Source organism: Muntiacus reevesi, chromosome 18 (assembly GCF_963930625.1).
Source record: "Muntiacus reevesi chromosome 18, mMunRee1.1, whole genome shotgun sequence".
Classification (NCBI taxonomy): domain Eukaryota; kingdom Metazoa; phylum Chordata; class Mammalia; order Artiodactyla; family Cervidae; genus Muntiacus; species Muntiacus reevesi.
In genome coordinates, this window is record NC_089266.1 from 33,205,911 (window position 1) to 33,220,782 (window position 14,872).

Genomic DNA, 14,872 nt, shown 5'->3' on the forward strand with positions numbered 1-14,872 from the left:
TTCATTCATCCTCTTCTAACCTCTGTTTTGCATAGCTTTACTCACTTTCTTAGTTTACTTGGGCGGGGGGTGCAGTGCTGGGTCTTCATTGCTACACAGGCTTTTCTCTAGCTGTGGAGAGTGGGGGCTGCTCTCTAGTTTTGGTAGGTGGGCGCCTCATTTCAGTGGCTTCTCTTGTGGAGCACAGGCTCTAGGACCCTCTAGTAGTTGCAGCTCCCAGGTTCTAGAGCAGAGGCTCAGCAGCTGTGCACAGGCTTTGTTGCTCCATGTACGGCATGTGGGATCTGCCCGGATCTGGAATCAAACCCGTGTCTCCTGCACTGGCCGACAGACTCTTCACCACTGAGCCATCAGGGAAGCCCTGTGTAGCTTTATTAAAAAGAATTTTGTGCTGTGCCTCATCTACCACCTCCTCTCTAATAAAAGCACTGCACACGGGATTTTGGATAGATGTGTAGTATATTTATAGATTAAATTGGGGAGCATTGACATTTTTGCAGTGTTGATTCTTTCCCTTCACTCATTCCTTCAGCAGTTTTTCCTGCAGTTACTATAGGCCAGGCACTGTGCTAGATGTGTTTTAGATTTTGTTGATATTGTTAATGATGTTTAAAAATAATTTTTAGAAGAGTTCTTTCTACTGGAATTTAGGAATGCCCTGGATTTTTTCATTTTGTGATTGATCACCACCGTGAATTCTTTACCTTTCTCTAGTCATTGTTCAGTTGATCCTCTTAACTTTACCAAATAGACTATTTTTAACCTGCAAATAATGATAATTTCATTTCCTTCTTTTCAGCCCTTATGTACTTCTTTAACTTGTCTTATTGCATTGGTTAGAACTCTAGACCAAAGTTAAATAATATTGCAGTTAAGGCAGCACTGACCCATTCTGAGTTTTCTTTTCTTGTTTTTGTCCTGTTTTTAATGAATTTCCCCTGTGTTGTGTTAATCATATGTTTATTCTATTTTTAGTTATTAATACTACTAATAACTTTAGTTATTAATACTATTAGCTGTATTATTAGATCTTTTAACATCAAAGTATTTTTAAATTACTCAGATAAATTCTGCTTGGTGATGACATACTGTCACTTTTAATGTAATTCTGAATTTGCTTTGCTAATATTTTTTAGAGGCTTTTACATTTATAATCCTTAGGGGAGATTGGCAAGTGGCTTATTTTTTTTTCCTCTTATCTCCTGTCAGTGCTTGTTACCAATGTTGTGTTAGCTTAAAATATGAATTAGGCTTTCATCCTTTTCTGTGCTTTGGAAAGCTTCTGTTAAATTCTCATAACAGAATCTTTTTTCCTGAAAATAATAGTTTTCTTATAAAATATTAAGAAATTCCGCTACTTAGAGATAACCACACTTGATGTTTTGATGTCTTTAGTTCCTGGGTTGTTTTTTCTCTTTGTGAGTGACATTGCATTTTATGACTTGATTTCTTTTTCTTTTAAGAAATTATACTGGATATCTTTCTATGTTAACAAATTTAGATGTCATTCATACTTTTTAATGACTACATACTTGTTCATCTGCTAAATGCTTTTGATCTTTAATTTTGTAGACTCTCAGACCTGATATGTGTGTGTGTATGTGTTCATTGTTCTTTTGTTTGCCTGTTTTGCTCTTTATTTCTTGAATGAAGAAGGATCTGCCTTCCTTGGCGTTTCCCCATAGACATTGTGGGTGGTTTTTCCGTGGTTCCCAGAGGTATTAGAACAGTTACGGTTAGATTTTTCTTGGCTGCCGACACCTTTGAGGGTTGCTTGATGTATGTCGTCCTTGGCCAGCCTCTGCTGTTCTGCTGTGTTTTCCTTGTGTGACCCCACTAATCTAAGGAGAGAGCCCCCGCTTCACTGCAGTTGTATAATTGTTCCTTTTAACAAGGTAGCAAATGAAACTTGTGACAATCTTGTCTTTCTCAACATACCCCCGATTATATCCGTGGTTGACTATGTTTACTTTACAGGGTTGATTGTATTTTTCATATTTTAACATTCCTGAGAGGCTTTCTCGCCACCTCTCCACCATCCTTTGAGGCAAAACTTAGAGTCACAAACAAAACTTGACTCTGGGTTTGTAAATTGGAGAAAATTCACATACTCCTGGAGAAAAGAGTCATATGTGGTTAACATTCCTCCTGTAAAGAAAGGCCACGCTACTATAAAACTTTTAATGGATTGTAAGGATACCAGTGTGTTTAGGGAAGACTGTCCAGGATGGCCATGGGACTTGACATCTTGTCCTTTGCAGTGTGGGTGAGGGAACTGTGGGGTTTTTGCTGGTGAGCAAAAATGGGGTACATGCAATTTCTTGTGTGGCTCCTGGTACACAAATAGGATCAGAAGGTAGATGTTCAAGGGCCAGAATTCAACTGATTGTGAAGCAAAGTCAGGGTTCGCAGATGGGCCGACTTACCACCTGGTCAGCTCATAGGATTGGGTGTAAGTGTTAGATGGGTGGCTGGCCCAGGCAACCATTAAGATTCCATGCAATCTTGAGGTTATCATTGGGAGGCTTGATGTCTCTTCCAGCCGTCCCCTGATGGAATCAGTTTGTAAAGCAGCATTTACATGATATTTTTAGGAGATTCCACACCTCTGGACTAGCATACTTAGGCTGTGTTCTTTTCTTTTCAGCTTACCGTGACAATCAGAGCTTTGTTGCAGAAACTGAAGGAAAAGATCGCCCTTTTGAAGGACTTATTGCTAAGAGCTGTGGCAACACATCAGATGTATCCATGTAAACATTTCCACCTCTTGCTAGAGTGGGAGGACAACCAGTCTTATTTTAAGAAAGGAAGGAATCTGGGCCACCCAGATTTTTTCCACAGCTTGAGGAAGACCTGGTTTCCAAAATATTGCCTATAATCTCGATTTCTATTTTAAGGGTCCGTTATATGTTTTACAGTGAATATGCTGGCAAAGCAAGACGCACAGCAAGAACTTACTTACTTGGGTGTAACCTTGACCATGCAGGCAGCTCATGTTTTCTGTTAGCGCTGTGTTTATACCGAGCCCCGCGTTGCTACCTGTCTAGTCTGCGATGAAAGTAGTCAACTGAACTTCTGTGATGCTCTTGAGCCATGATTCTGCTCAGTGCAGTTCCCAGAGTTTTGAACAGTTCCTTTTCTTTTCTGAGAGGCCTGTACCAGTAGAAACCATACTTTTTTCTTCCCCGATTATGTAGGTTATTGAGATGTTACTTCTTCACCTTATGGTTCTAGAAGTGACAGTACCCCTGGTTTGGGAGGTTTTTTAGGTGGGGGTGTAGGAGGCACCTGTGTGAAGTCAGTTGTGACATCACCTCTACTTCCTACCAACAATGTCAAGTATTAAAATCTTTTTATTTTTTTAGAAATTCATGATCTGATCAATTTAGGAAAATATATGTGACCTGTTACATAAACCAATCCCTTAAATCTGAGTTTACAACTGACCTCAAACTGGGCTTCTCTTACCATCCCTTTCCTTTATCCGTGGTTCATACCAAAGACCCAGACTTTGGTATCTCAGGAAATGGGTTGTAACTGCTCAATTTTAAGCATGGTGAAAATGTAGCTTTTTAGATAAAACAATCGGAAAATTGTACCCCACTCCAGTACTCTTGCCTGGAAAATCCCATGGATGGAGGAGCCTGGTGGGCTGCAGTCCATGGGTCGCTAAGAGTCGAACACGACTGAAGCGACTTAGCAGTAGCAGCAGAAGATAAAACAATAGAAGATGTTGTAAAAATGTATTTTTCTCCAGGTATCATCCTTATATGTCACCAGAGAGGTTGGTTTAGATAGTTGTATGATTTCTAGTATTCAGTTATTTACCCAGTAAGGTTTCAAATAAAAGTTTAATTTCAGTGTCCAATTGAGCCCTTATTTTTGAGCATTCTGATATGTTTAGTTTGTAACTTTACCCTCTGTCTGGTATTATTTGTTACTGCCCAATTAGTTTATTATGTAAGGAATTTTTATTTTATCAAAATCCACACATTTTAATATACTGACCTCAAGTTAGCAGAGCTGTTTTCTCTACCAAGTTCTTGGAAGTCTACACATGGGATCAAGGTGTGCAAACTCATTTTAGTATTACCTAAATCGTATATTAGAAACATAGCTGAATATTGTTTCCTGATCTAATAATAACTGTATTTGCTAATAGGTAACTGATTATTCCTCATCTTATAATGTGTGTGCACGCGCTAAGTCGCTTCAGTTGTGTCCAAATCTGTGCAGCCCTATGAACTGTAGCCTGCCAGGCTCCTCTGTCTATGGGAATTCTCCAGGCAAGGATACTGAAGTGGGCTGCCATGCCCTCCTCCAGGGGATCTTCCAGCTCAGGGATCGAACCTGTGTCTCTGATGTCTCCTGGATTGCAGGTGGATTCTTTACCACTAGGGCCAACTGGGAAACCCCCAGACATAGCACATCTTATAATATTTATGTGCTAAACCTATGGTACAAGAAGATGTAAATTAATTTTACTTTCTTCTGTTAATAATATCTGCTAGTTATTAATTATAAGGTGTACCAAGCATGGTACAGTAATAATTTACTTTGTTCTTCTAAATGCTTGCAGTCTAACCATATTTTGAAATCTTGTGGCCTCTGGTTTCGTGGTGATCTCAGAATTTGCTGAATTAAGCACCAGACATTTAAAAACACCAAACCGAGTTATTAAATATATTATGAAAGTATTTAAGGACCATCATGTGAATAATTTAGACTTTCCTAGGAGAAATCAAACACTCAACTGGAATATAACAACTTTCTTGAAGATTCTGTTTGGTTTTTAAATAATTGGGCCTCTTTTCACTGGAACGGCAACCGAAGCTAGGGATGGAATTTAGGGAATCGCCCTATGGGGAAGTAAAAGTGTTAGTCACTTAGTCATGTCCCACTCTTAGCGAGGGGATCGTAAGCCCGCCGGGCTAATCTGCCCATGGAATTCTCCAGGCAAGAATACTAGAGTGGGTTGCTGTTTCCTTCTCCAGGGTTTCTTTCCAAACCGCGTCTGAGCCACCAGGGGGCGCTCATTAACCTCTCGATTTTCATTCAGGAGACCGTTTCTTAGAAGGGAAGGAGGAGGTAGCTTCTGTACTCCTAAGGCCTCTATTTAATTACTGTCTGGTTTCTCACATCTTCCCTCTCCCTGACCTTCCTCTGCCAAACATTTAAGATAATTCTATGGCGGTTATCTGAGTTAATTGTAGGGCAGTTATCATCCAGATTTAAGATGTATCTAATAGCCACTTGTCAGGCCTGGTAGCCTCGTATTATTAGACTGTTTGGGTGGGTTCTTTCCCTTCTTTACAAAAAAGGCACTGAGGCCAAGGCCAGCTTGTGTCTCAGGTCACTGATGTAAATTGATAACTTTTACTTTCAGCATTCCAGCAGAGGAATTTTCTTCACACCCAGGAGAAGAATCTTTAAGAGCTTAAGTAACTTGCCTAAGTCCCCTCCACTGAGAAATGGAAAGCCAAGATTCCAGTGCAGGGCTGTCTGGACCCAAAGCCAGTTGTTTAAAAGCTGAATTCTACTTTAGTGATAGAATACAGTCCACCATCACATGACCTGTCTTCAGTGAGAATTCCCCTATTACTTGGCGTGTTGCTGTAATGCCAAGACAAATCTTGTTTATAATGCAAATCCTCAAGACCCTTCTTAATCATCAGAAAGATTAAACAGTCTTCACTGTGGTTTATTAGGTATACTTTATGATGTTGTAATTCTTAGAAAAATGTGTGTCCATAAATCGCCAAGAGAGTGACTTTTTAATCCTTTTTCTTGAAGCATAATTAATGTGGGGTGACTTTTTTAATGTGAATATTTGGAAACCACATTTCCTTACTGTGTTGGGCAGTCGAGAGTTTCTGGTACCTGACCTAAGAAATTTATGCCTCTCTGCATTCGTGAAGTTTTCCAAGGAACACTAGGAGTTGCCAGAAAGATAAGTCCTATGAAATGCCTTCCAAACAATTAAATTCTGGGATGTTAGGCATAAGATGTTACTGCTCTTTCCTGAAAAAGTATTTTTCTCTGGCAAGAATAAATGTGAAATTAAAATGAAAGTGGCGTGCTTTCGAATCACTTAGCTTGCAATTCATAATCCAAAGTCCTGCAGCCAGAGAGTTGAAAATTGCTGAAAAGCATTAACTTCTATTCACAGTTCTTCTTGGAGACGGTGATTATAATGGTCTCACCAGTTGAGAAAAGCTATGTGCAATAGGAGGTCGCATAGGAAATTTCAGGTAGCACTAAGGTTATTCTTAGACTTAGTTTTACATGAAGCTTGTCTTTTTGTTGGGTTTTTCAAAGGCAGCACTTTTAGTACTTTCAAAGAAATTTTTAGAAAATCACTTTACAAAGGAGTTCAGTATCAAAAGCTATTTTGGTCTCTTGTGAGAAGTCCTGGAGAAATAATTTTTTAAGAATCAATAAAAAGGGGACTTTCCTGGCAGTCCAGTGGTTAAGATTTTGTCTTCTAATAGTGGGGATGCAGGTTCAAACCCTAAGATCCCACATGCCTTGCAGCCAATAAAAGCAAAAAAAAAAAAAAAGCAGCAGTATTGTAACAAATTCAATAAAGGCTTTAAAAAATGGTCCACATAGAAAAAAATAATCTTTTTTAAAAAATGGATACATAACCCTGTTTCACTTTGTTTTTTGGGGGGAAGAAAGATGAATAGACAGGTAGCTGGCTGGAGAGATGCCCCATGTAACAAACCTGGATCAATGGATACATGTAGGTGTGGAGGAGCTCACTGGATAGGTTTTAAGAATAGCCTCTGGGTGCCCCAATAGTAGGGAAGTGGTTCTAAAACACTGCACCTGGCCATGACACTTTTCACTGGTGTCTGCTATTGTGAGAAAATTAAGGACAAGGTCATTTTTATTTCAGTAGGAATTTTCTGATTTATAGTCTGTTACATGGTTCTCTCTGGTTTTGAGTGTTAACATCTTGCTTTTTCACCATGGTAGTAAAAGCAGATGAGAGTTTTGTCTGTTGTGGTTTTTGGAATGTCCACATAAATGGCAACGTGTATAATCAGTCTGTATAAATCCCCCCTCCCCACCCCCATAGTTTGTTTGGAAATACTTCTGCTCCATGAAACCCCTAAGTCTGGGCACTGTTGGAACACTGGGAACAACACTGGCTTTGGTGGCAAACAGAACTGAGATAGAAGACCAGCTCCACCGCTGCCTCAAGGCCAGAGAGCAACGTGGCCTTTCTTGACCTCAGTTTCATTATCTACAGAGTAGAAATAATCAGACTTGCTTTGCAGGCTGTTGTGAAAGTTGAAGAAGATGCTATATTTAAAGCATCTCACAGGACAAGTTCCCCCATAATCGTTGGTGTTGAATAAAAGTTTTTAACTCTTTGAGGGCAAGTTACTTAACTTCATTGTGCCTTGTTTTCATAATTTGTGAAAAAAGGATAAAGTACATCCAGCTTACAGCATTGTTGGGAGGATTAAAGTATATGCATAGAAGGCGCTTTGCATAAAGTAAGCCCCCTCGAGGATTAACTGCCGCTTACCATATTATCACTGTTAAAATTACAGCTAATGTGGAGAATTTACAGGTACTCTTTTATGGAGTTTATAACACATAAGGAGGGTACATCCAGGCATGCAGATAATGGTAGTATTAAAATACTACTTGCAAAATGTGATCAGTGCTCTGAGGAAGGTAGGCACCTGGGCTGGTCCATAATAGACACTCAGTAGAGCTTGTTAACTTTGGAGAATCTTCCCGTCCCAGGGATTGAACTCAGGTCTCCTGCGTTACAGGCAGATTCCTTGCCATCTGAGCCACCAGGGACTCCCCCCTGAAAGCAAATAATAAATAAAAATGAAAGAGTTGAAGTGCTATGTGAGCCAGAAAAATCTTCTGGCCTCTGGGACCTCAAACTGTCTCTGTGCAGTTCTTCTTGTGGCTCTGAGAGTAATTATCCTTCTCCAAAGCAATTAATTTGCATGGAAGACTTGGTTAAATTCTTATGCCTTCTACCAATAAGGAGAAACTCCAGGAGCTGGAGGTGGGGGAGGGAATGGGGTGTTCCCTGGGTCCAGCTCCATCTTCACCCCTCTCCATCCTAGGTTGGAAGTGCTTCCCAGGTTACAGCAGAGAAGCTGGACTCTGAAGCACAGTGATGCAAAATCAGGATCTAGTTTCATTTGCAACCTTGCATGAACTGGTTATAATTACATGTCAATTCAGTCTGGCCAATGACAGAGTACTCTGGCAGTTAGATCTTCTGTTTCCTTGTCTGTTCTCTGATCTCCTCCTTGGTTATTCACCAAGTTGCTGGGGGAGAGGGTCCCAGCACTGGCCTCTAACCATCTGCCCTGTTTTCTGCTTGTCCTTCCTTAGCCTGTACCCGCTCCCCCCAGCTACCATGAGCCCACATCCACGGAATGTCAGTACCTTCTACATGATTCTCTGACCTCTCGTTAGCAGCCACTTCCATTATAGTAAGTGTGCCATGCAGAAGGGCTGTGCATCCTTTTATTCTCTTCAGCTCCCTCTATCCCCCATCTCCTTATGCTCTGTTCTCTCAATAGATTAAAATAAAAAACAAAACCAGGAGGTAGAGTGAGTGCTCCTGATTGATTTTCCAGGTGTTCCAGATTTACAGGGGATCTCTGGAATATTCTGAATTAATATTACCAGTATTGTTATTAACAGGATGCTAAGAAGTGGCAAAGTTAAGTGAGCAGTACTGGGGGCCTCAGGGCAGAGAAGCCCTACACGAGGTGGAGAGAAAGAGCTGGGCTCTCACCCACTGTTGCCATGGTTTCTGGTCGGGTGAACAAGAGATTCGATTTACCTGTCCCAGCATCAACTGTCTGTGATTCTGTTCTCCAGTTACTCCTCCTCTTCAAAACATAATCACCAAGTTTTACTGCTCTTAAAATTGATGTCCTTTGTTGGTTAATTAATAGTTTAAATTCAGTGTCTGCTAAATTTTAAAACTTACCTTTACTTTTTCTATAAAAGATACTCTCTACCTGTCAATTTCCTTTTTTAAAAAATATCTTTTGGGTCTGTTGGATCTTAGTTGTGATCCATGGGCTCAGCACACAGGCTGCAGTAGTTTCAGCATGTGGGATCTTAATTCCCCAACCAGGGCTCTAACCTGAATCCCCTACATTGCAAGGCAGATTCTCAGCCTCAGGAATCACGAGGGAAGTCCCTCTATCCATACATTTTCTGTTGTTAGTTTCTACCAGTGACTCTTCTCTCACTTCCGCATCCCCATCCTGTTCTAGCTCATTCTTCCACAGTTAACAGTGTTGGTGGTTGGTCCCTATTATCACAGACTTTTCTAGGCATGAACAGATATGTGTACATGTAAATATAAAATGCTTTTGACTACAGATGGATCATATCATATATTTCGTTCAGAAACTTTTTGTTAGATAGCATTTAATAGAGTCAAACAGTCCAAAACAATACCCAGTGGATGGGAAGTCTCTCTTAAACCCCGAGTCCCTGGTTCCCTTTCCTTAGAGGCAATTGTTTCTATATCCTTTGAGAAATTTTCTGTGTTTACCAACATATATTTTTAATGCATGCAGTGGGAGCTTACTATTCACCATTTAGCTCTTTGCTGCTTTTTGTTTTTGTTTAACACTTTATTTTGACGATTGTTCCACATCAAATAATTTATGTAGCACTTAGTAAGTGCTCACAAATGTTAATTTTCATCATCATCGATACATACAGGGCTTTCCTATTTTCTCTGTTTGTGGGGGAGGCGGCTACAAAACATGCTGTTGTCCAGGTGTGCTGTTTCCTTATTGACAGACCTTAGAATGTTTCCAGTGTTTGGCTATTATAAACAATGCTGCAGTGAACACCTTTCTTTTTTTCTGGCTGCACTAAGTGGTGGCTTGTGGGATCTTAGTTCCCCAACCAGGGATTGAACCCAGACCTTGGGCAGTGAAAGCGTGGAGTCCTAGCCACTGGACTACTAGGGAATTCCCTGCTCCTACATCTTTGTGTAGTCTTGTGACTGTATCTTTAGGAGAAATTCCTGTTAAAAGAATGTGCCTTTTAAATTTCGTTAGGTGTGTAGAAGACAGTCTGACAACTGGTTGACCCCGTTGCCATCCCCACCTAGGATGTCTGAGAGTGCTCAGTTCCTCAGCCCTTTCCGGAGCCTTCTGTCACGGTTTCTTATCTGTCTGGAAAAATGACAGTATGTTTCAATTTGCATTTCTTTCACTAATGTAAAACTGCATTTTTTTTCAGTTACTAGCATAATTCTTGTTTTTTTTCCCCAATGCCCTGTTATATCCTTTGCTGTTTTAAAATTTGCCACTATTAATTTGCCACTTGTACTTTTATTTTGCAGATAGTTAAAATTTTTATACAGATTTATAGTTTCCTTCATGACCTCTGGGTTGACATTCTCGACTAGGAAGATTTTCCTTACTCTAGAGTATTAGAAAGTTCTCCAAAGGTGTTTTCTAATGATACTTCTATAATTTTATTTCTTATGTTTAACCCCCTGAGCCAGTCAGATCTGTAATCTGCTTAATTGTAATATTGGATTATCGTTGAGTTTCTACTCACTTGGAGGGTTGGATAACTGAAATCCCAGCAAAACCACAGGTTGCCAGAGTAGGTTGAGCGTAGAATGGAAGACAAGGCTAGTCAGCACTGTGGTATAATTAGTAATTTCCACAATTAAAATTCCTGTTTTGTCCTGTATAATTTATGTCATAGCTTCTGTCCCTTCTCCCCACTCCTCTTCCCCTCCCCAGGGGCCCCTTCTGCTTTATTGATAATTTACCACTGATTGGAAACACACTGGTATTTATTTTTGATGTTGCACTGATCAGAAGGCTAATATTTGGCCCGTTTATTAGTACAGAGGAAGGACTTGCTCACTGTTTCTTAGTTACAGTTGCTGCTTCACTGTTTCCAAGATGGGTTCTTAGTGACCGTAGTCAAGTAGGAGATGGAAAAGCCATAGTAGTCATTTTTCTCAGGAAATCGGGGCATTCTGGAATGTTGAGAGAATGTATCCATTATTATTTTATATGTCTAGAGTCAGTAACACTGCTTAGTTACATTGGTTTAGGGGGGATTTATGATTTTTCTAGCTAATATCTATTACCGGAGAACATTTTTTTATGGGTTTATTTGCTTTTTTTGCTAGCTATCCAGCTCTTTCTATTCAAAATTATCAACAAAAGTAGATTCACTGGGCCGTGGTTTTCCCACCCAGGGAAAACTACTATATTCTGCCAAGTTCTCAAACTTTTGAGGCCTAAATGCAGGATTTAATATCCCTCTCAAAAGGAGAAGTATCTGTAAATCCATAAATCCAAAGCAGTAGTTCCACTCTTTAACTGGAACTGGGAAAACCATGGCCATGAGTTGTGTTGGAGAAGGTATGAGAGATTACCTGGGTGACATCTGAAGAAACAGATCCAAAACACTGAAGTAATTGGTCAAGACCATGGATAATGATCAAAACAGAACTAGTAGGCTTTTGGACCCCTAGTCTAGCACAGATCATAGATTAACACGTTAAAATATGGTTATTTCTTTGTAATTTTGTTTAGAATTATTAAAGATCATGCAAAGTATTTAGTGAGCTGATGGTAACAGCTTTTTTTAGAGCAAATCTGCTGTATAAAGTAGCACTTTACAACATATATTGCAGGTGCATTAATAGGTGGTAATAATGTGAAAGAAAGAGGACAACAAAGAAAGCTCTCTTTTTTTCTTTTTTAACAAAGTATCTTAGGTATTAATGTCTAGGAAAAACCCTTGGCCACTGTGACCAGCACTCAGAACTTGATTCCCTGAGCCACAGTGTGCTATAGAGAAGAACATTTCAGGGTTGGCCACTGGGAGGAAAATCATTTTTACCAACTGTATTTCTCAGTTCACGATCTCACATGGTGGATCTGGTTCAGTGTTTGTAAGTCCTCTGGGATGGTTCTGTCCAGTTCCTTTACCGGAAGGGTCAGTGAAGGCTGAGATCAGAGCAGAAGAGCGCTGCCTCAGGCCTCTTCAGGGTAGGGTTGATTCAAGTCTGTAACAGTCCCCTCTGACTTGGAGAGCTCGGTTAATAACAGTAATAGATCAAATGAGGTAATTCACCTACTCTTGGACCTTAACGAGTCGCCTGCAGAACACAGCTCGAAGGAGACCGAAGACAGAACCTCTTGGATGATCTTGTAACTCGAGAGAGACTACTTCTGGCCTCCTTTAAGAACGAGGGTGCAGAACCCGATATTATCAGGTATGATGCTTTCCTTTACCGGGATTAAGCAGTGGGCGAAACTTACTCGCAGCGATTACAGTTGTTTCCTGAAGGGCTTAATTTCTTTATCTGGTAAAATACATCCTGTCTGTTCATTTGTAGTGCTTGACTGTCATTTTCTGTTCAGCATGGTTTCATTAAGTTTCTGGGTTTGAGTAAACCAGGTACATTCGGCTGAATCCCATTTTGGAAGATGGTTATTTGGATAGAATACAGACTAAGTCAGAAAATGTCTCTTCATTCCCTGGTTGAGCTTTTGCTGTGTTAGCTGCCTTTTAAACTCTGGACGTCATGTTCTTATCTGTGTTGGAAAATGATGTGTTTTTTTTTTTTAATTGACTTGTAGAAATGTGTCCTAAAGGCTGTGTAGTCCATGGCTTGTAGGACTAGAGGAGTGGGGGCCCTTGGCTCCTTCTCTGATCTTTGCCAGAGCGTGATTCACACTCGATGGAGTTTGTCGGCTGCTCTGCACCCGACTTTGGTGGAAGACTCAGACAGAGGAGGAGGTCCAACTTTCCGGGTTGAGGTTAATAAAGTATGAACTGTGACATCTTTAGAACTGGCCTCCACGGCTGCCTGTAGAACCCCCTTCACCACATTAAGGGACCCATCACAAATGAGATCAGGATGAAACCTGCCTCTCCCAGCCTTCCCCACGAGGGATAGGGTTTTCATTGTAGGGGCAGCAGCTTGTTCCTGGTTAGAAATAATACGACTTCCCAAGGGTAATGTTTTTTTTTTTTCTTTTTTTTTTTAATGGGGGGGTGGGGCATGGAGGGCATGGTGCTAGAGTGGTCCCAGGTGACTCTGGTCTGCAGTCAGAGGCTGGAGAACCACTGCCAGAGGGTGACCCAAAGAGGATGAAGCAGCTTCTTGTCCGTTCCAATCTTCTCAGGAGCTTGGGATTCAAGGTTTGTAGAGAGGAAGTGATGAAATTCCAGGAAGCTAGAGGAAATCTTAGCATTGTTTCTTTGACCTAAGGCCTAAAGTCAGAGAAGGAGGAGTTGGGTGCTGGGCAGGGTTTGTAAACGGACGGGGAGGCCTCCAGTGAGCGGGGCTGATCCATCATGGTGCCCGAGCCTTCTGGGGCGGATGCAGGAGTAGAAGTTTGAGGATGAAAGTGGTGATTCAGGGTTGGTGAAAAAGAACCCATGAGCGAGAAGGTCTTGCAAGGTGAGGAGAGGGTACCGTCTGCGGGCGTGGACCTTTACCTTGAAGTTCAGAAACGAACTCAAAGTATCACGGCAAGGGAGGTAGCTTCCTGGGTGAGGAAGGGCCCGGTAGAGAGAGGTGATGGTGAGAGAAGACATGGAAATCTTCCTCCTCTTTCGTGGAGATGACTGTGTGGTGAGAGCCTTCCATGTGTTAGGTTCTGCTTCTCTTCCCTGTCATTTAATGATGTCGAGGGGCCAGTTTAGGCCTTAGGTCTTTGTGGGGTGGAGTGGGGGGATGTATGGTTGATTTTTGGTTCCTCTCTCCCTTGTTGACGAAAATAATAAACAGTAATAAGAGTAGAAAAGTTTCATTTGAGCCAAACTGAGGATTAGCCCCCAAGCCAGCTTCCCAGATTACTCTGAGAAACTGTCCAGAGATGCAGGTTTTGTGTTTTTTTTTTAGCACAATTTTATATCTTGCAAGAACAAAGAACACTAAAAGAGTCAGGGATACATTTCTTCAAGGTTAAAAAAAAATAAAGACCAGAACATACACAGGGAGTCAGCATGGCCTTGGCACCTGGGAAGAGAGTCGCTTATCCTCAAAGGAGGACCATCATTGATATCCCAGGAAGAGGGGCATTGCATCTTTATTTTTAACATGGACATTCTTTACTTCAGGTCAGTGTGCCCTTTTCTTTAATAAATAGAGCAGATGTACAGTGGTTGTTAGATCAGCCACAAACAGGCTGTTTTAGCATAAAATTCAAGTTAACTCATCTTTATCCTCCCCCAGGAAAATCTGTAGGCCAGAATGACTTCCCTAACTCTCAGTATATACAAATTTCTTTTATCACTTGTCACCTCCTTCTCTTTTTTGTTTTTGGTCACTCCTCTTCTCTCCTGTGATAATCTTTCTTTGCTGTTTAAAGCACTGTTTGCTCGCGAGTCAGGTCATCTTCACCTGGGTGCCTGTTAGAAACGCGGGGTCTCAGACCCCACCTCTGCCCTCCTGAGTGAAATCTGTATTTTAACAAGATCCTCAGTTTGGTTTGAATGCCCCTTCCAGCTCAAATACTGTTTTGTATCACTTATTCTTAATTATGGCACTCAATCACCCACAAGACTTATAAAAAAATATTTTTAAAGAAAAGAAAAGTGTCCGGACAATATACTTGCAGAGTCTGAATGAGTGAGTAGTCTGGGGGGAGTTCCGGTGGGGGTGAAAACGGTTAGAAACCGCTGAAACCATTTCTTTCCCTCATGGGGTCTGATGAGCACTGATAGCTACCATCTGCTGTGTGTTTTCTCCATGCCAGGCCCCATGCCAGGCTATAGGTGCCTATGCTTAGGAGATCTTTATAACATCCCACCTTATAGAAGAGAAACTGAGGCTCAGAGGGGTCAAGTAACTTGCACTAGATCCTAA

General features: G+C 41.0%; 1 protein-coding gene across 2 annotated transcripts in view; it reads left to right on the top strand.

The window, feature by feature from the left end:
- The window catches only part of STX8 (syntaxin 8), a 198,109-nt gene that overhangs the window by 14,066 nt on the left and 169,171 nt on the right, over positions 1 to 14,872 (top strand). For both annotated transcript variants that reach the window (XM_065909227.1, XM_065909226.1), the window contains exons 3-4: positions 2,648 to 2,742; positions 12,158 to 12,268. In XM_065909227.1, the coding sequence (XP_065765299.1) occupies positions 2,648 to 2,742; positions 12,158 to 12,268 (206 nt within the window). The remainder of the gene's footprint in view (positions 1 to 2,647; positions 2,743 to 12,157; positions 12,269 to 14,872) is intronic.